General features: G+C 41.4%; 1 protein-coding gene across 1 annotated transcript; it reads left to right on the top strand.

Annotated features, from left to right (window-relative positions):
* Nucleotides 1-890: 890 nt before the first annotated feature.
* On the top strand, nt 891-4,321 carry LOC138981204 (uncharacterized). Its single transcript, XM_070354048.1, has 2 exons — nt 891-964; nt 1,429-4,321. Exon 2 carries the CDS (start codon nt 1,450-1,452, stop codon nt 2,983-2,985), a length of 1,536 nt encoding a protein of 511 aa, XP_070210149.1. The 5' UTR covers nt 891-964; nt 1,429-1,449; the 3' UTR covers nt 2,986-4,321.
* The last annotated feature ends 488 nt before the right edge of the window (nt 4,322-4,809 follow it).

Genomic DNA, 4,809 nt, shown 5'->3' with positions numbered 1-4,809 from the left:
CTGTCAGTGTGTACTGTCCAGAATGATGCCATCTTGGGTTTGTTAATGGTTAATGTGAATGGTTTGAGCACACACTCACATAAAGAGAGGGGACACACATGATATATACCAAGACACTGGAGTCACATATAAACTGTCTGTACAAAAAGTACTGCAAGAATGCAAACACTTGGATGTCACAAAAATTGAAAATGTACATTACACATGCACTATCAAACACACACTGTCATAGAAACACAGTTGTCAAACACACACTGTCATAGAAACACAGTTGTCAAACACACTGTCCACTGACAGTTACCTGCATGCATGCGCACACACACACACGCACGTACATTGTCAAAAACACATTCATTTAATCAATCAATCAATCAATGACGCTTATATCGCGCATATTCCGTGGGTACAGTTCTAGGCGCTCTGCAGTGATGCCGTGTGAGATGAAATTTTATACGGCCAGTAGATTGCAGCCATTTCGGCGCATATTTACCTTTCACGGCCTATTATTCCAAGTCACACGGGTATAGGTAGACAATTATTTACTCACACATGCATTCATTCACTCACCATCAAATCCACACATCATGATTGACTCAAACACAGTCTGTCCTACACACATTTTCAAAAACTCACACACACCATTCACTCACACAGATCACTCACACACACACACATTCACACATCACTCACTGTCACACACACACACACACAATTTAATCAGAAAACAGGAGGAGTGTTCTCGGCATTATATAAGGCCTACTTTTTACAGGATAATCACAACTGCTCTTATCTGTAATGACCTTTCACAGATCTGAGGGAGAGAAACAGGTGCTACACATGGCCACAGTTGGCACTGACAGCAGATAACACCGTGTGTACAAAGACATCCGCTTAAAAATTATTGTGCAGATATAATTATAATGTTTCAGAGCTGTTTTGCTCACTTTAGTGGGACAACTTGAAGGTATAGTGTCAGTTCAACTTTTCTATTATGCTTTATGTCTTCCTTGAGTTTATGGAGTAATAAAAAGATTAATTCCTTTTGGTAAAAGCATAGACCTATAGGTCCCTGGTAAAAGTTTGTATTTTAATAAATGGTTAGGTTTGTTATACTTTAATTAAGAAAAAAAAGCATGCTGATGGTAAGACTGATGAGCTGTTATGAACAGGAGGAGAAAGCTGAATGATACTGTACAGTTACAAATAGTTGTGCATGCACTATCAAGTTTTGTGATTTTAAGTTTTAGCTGGTGGCAGTGACACACTTACAACAAAACTTGGTGGAAAAAGAACATAATGCAGTATGTATATTGTTAGAATGCACACATCAACCGATAAAATCTTATCTTATTTTGAGAAATTCAACATTTTGAAGAAAAATGTTTGGACTCTTGCTCACAGTGCCCTCTAATCTGATTGCATGTACAGAACTAACTGCACCGGGCTGCCATGGATAAGAACAAACGTCTTTCTCGCCAGTCCTCAACCACAACTCCACGACGCAGTACCTGTGCTATCTCCTTCCTAACATCGTCAGCATGTCGCTTCCTCATGGGAGTCGGTGTAATCTTCACCATTGGTATTCTTTTCGGAGTGTACCTAGATGGGTATTTCATGTGGAACAGAAGCAAACTCTTACCTCAGAGACCAGCCAGGGATGCTGTGAATATTGAGGAAAAAGAGAAAGCCGCGATTGCCAAGGAAAAAGACAAAGGAAGGCCTGGTCTCAGCATTAAAAAAGACCTCAGTATACAGTTCAGAGACTACCTTCCTCGTCATATCTTTGTGGACGCCTCCCTAGGACCTCCGCAGAGCCTTGAGCTGTTCCAGGAAACCTACCCTGATGCCCACAAGTACACGCTCTACGCCTTCCTGGCTGATAACACCTACAAAGATTTGTACGCCAAGTTCCCCAAGCTGAATCTGTACTTTGGATCCGTTCCTTCCACAAGTCAAAAAGTGACAACACTGGCGGTCCCAGCAGTTGGTCATCAAGCAAAAACCAATCGCTCTGTGCCAGTTTCCACGGTGAATTTCTCCACCTGGTTGAAAGAGAATGTCCACCCTGATGAGTATGTGATTGTCAAGTTGACCACCGATCCCAAGAACGAAGAACAGATCGCGAGACAGTTGGTCTCTACCGGCGCCCTGGAATGGATTGATAAATTTTACACGACTACATCCGATAATGATGTTGTAGAAATTACAAAGGAGAGGTTTAGTACGAGAGGTAATGACGTTTTCTTGTGGGATGATGAAAGGTTCACATTCAGTGATTTTGATGAAGTTAATCCGCCCAGAGTTAAGAGGGAAGCAGGTGCGAAAATTCATGGGTGTCGAGTGAAAAATAAAACAGCCTTTGCACTTCTGCTGTACGCATCAAAAATGAACAAGCATGCTTGGGCAACTATTGATCTATTGAAGAAAAAATCTAAGAAACGGGCCAGTAAGTTACCCCTGACTCTCTTCTTACCCCTTGACGACCTGGAATCCCCATTGCTGTGCAGTGAGCTATCATCGCTCCGTACCTGCGCTGATATTGGAGTCTATCTGCAAGATTCTTTCTTTTTGGACGTCATATCAGACAACACTGATGTAACTCATAACCGAATCCGAAACAAGTTTGTGTCTGCAGAAAACTGCTTCTCACGAGATAATCTAACACTTGACTACACCCTTTCAAAGTCAGAAATGTTAAAAACAGAATCCCTTCTCTCTGGGAGAAAGGACAAAACGATTCCTGAAGACAACAAAATAGTGAAAAAGTTAATAAGCAAACGCAAGTACACGATAATAAGCAACGTGCGTGATGTAACTCCTCTTATCAGGGAGGGCAACATTGCTTTACCAAAATCGGTCAGAGAGTCTAGTAGCGATAGTCTGTTAGCGCTTGATATCAGCTTGCAAGGTGCAGATACATTTGTTCTGCAGTTGCTGACTTCACGAACTACCAATCTTATCCCGCTTCACTTGTGTCCAGAATAATACAAACCTAGCTGTACGGCCTATTCACACCATCTGATTTTTTGTGTGTTTTTTGGCTCACGTAAGTGTAGCCTATGCGATCGTAACTTTGTCTGTCTGTGCGTTCGTGCGTGCGTATGTGCGTGTGTGCGTGTGTGTGTATGTCTGTGGTAGAAACTCTAACATTTGAAGACGTCACATTACATTGACGTCACATTATGACGTAAGAGGGTTAGACATCACGCGAAGGAAGTACTGAAAGTCTCGGTCATTATTATTTTGAGCGGGCCGAGACTAGTTGGCAGTCGTGTCCCTGTAAGTAGGCTACATGCAGACAGACAGATCTAGATCTAGTGTCTCGCTTTCTTGCACAGTTTCACCTATGCTCTTTCTGTGTGTGTGTGTGTGTGTGTGTGTGTGTGTGTGTGTGTGTGTGTGTGTGTGTGTTACTGTTTGTCGATTTCTTACGTGAGCCTTGATGGCTTCGCCTCTTGTTTTATATTATCCCTGTGAGATTTGTATGGGGGAGTGTATTATGTGTGTAGATGTACCACCAATCTTATCCTTGTTTACTTAATTGCTTGAATGTTTGTTTTTGTTGCTGTTATTTTACTGTTCGCTTGTGTTCAGAATGACGCCAAACGGTGAAACGGTATCACTTCATGTGCACAGTCAGTTCATGATATTATCTCAGAGTTTTCAAGAAAGTGTATTCTTCTCTGACTTTCTGGAATCTGTAATTTTGTCTGTGCTAGGCTCCCAACATTCTATTCGGCCCACAGCTTGGTTGATGTATCTCCGTAGTAATATAACAGTTCACCCATTTTGACCATGTTTTATTCACGTGTCCAAACATCACATTATGTATGCAGTACGTCTTATCAAAAACTTCAAATACCATTATCTCCAAACCGAGTTTTTCGAACAGTTGTTGCTCTGACAGGACAAAATGAACAAGCATGCGAGTATCATTTGGCAACTCGACCCTCGTAAGTGCCCCACTAAACAAATAAAGTCTCTCGGGATTCTCAATCCCAATTTGAGTTAAAAATAGAAAATTGAGTAATTTGTATATTTATAAACTCCCCTCCCCTGCATTTTCTTCTTTCTTTGATAGTTATTTCCCTCTATGTTGCTATTGGATCGTTCACTCTCCTTTCAATGTTTTTCTTTGGTTCTCTGGTCTTTGCTTTTGCTTTACTGTTTTAATTTTGTCCTGAAGAAGCCTCCATAGGCAGCCATTTTGATGGTGAATTGTTGCTGTTTTTGTCTTGGTGAGTAAAGATCTCCATTGTTTTTGTTTAACCCTTAGGCTGGTTGTCGAAACATATGTCACGCTACTTTACGTATACTGTCACCTGGTTGTCACGACATATGTCGCGCTACTGTCACCGGGTTGTCGCGACATATGTCACGCTACTTTACGTATACTGTCACCTGGTTGTCACGACATATGTCGCGCTACTGGCTCAGTCTGGTCGGTTCCGATTACCTCCCATGGATGCGAAAACCTATATGACCGTTTTTCTTTGTTTTTCTCTCTGTTAATTCACTAGTGGCTATGTAACATGTGTTGCAGAATTTCACCAGTGTAAGGGTTAATTCACCAGTGGCTATGTAACATGTTACAGAATTGCACCAGTGTAAGGGTTAATTCACCAGTGGCTATGTAACATGTTACAGAATTGCACCAGTGTAAGGGTTAATTCACCAGTGGCTATGTAACATGTTACAGAATTGCACCAGTGTAAGGGTTGACATTGTTTGTCTCACCAACAGTGATTTTGGTTTTTAGACAACTGCATTTGTAATGTCTGCATAAACACTCACTATAACACAATAACA

Source organism: Littorina saxatilis, linkage group LG12 (genome assembly GCF_037325665.1).
Source record: "Littorina saxatilis isolate snail1 linkage group LG12, US_GU_Lsax_2.0, whole genome shotgun sequence".
Taxonomy (NCBI): domain Eukaryota; kingdom Metazoa; phylum Mollusca; class Gastropoda; order Littorinimorpha; family Littorinidae; genus Littorina; species Littorina saxatilis.
Note: the sequence above shows the minus strand (reverse complement) of the source record. Positions and strands in the feature narration are given on the sequence as shown.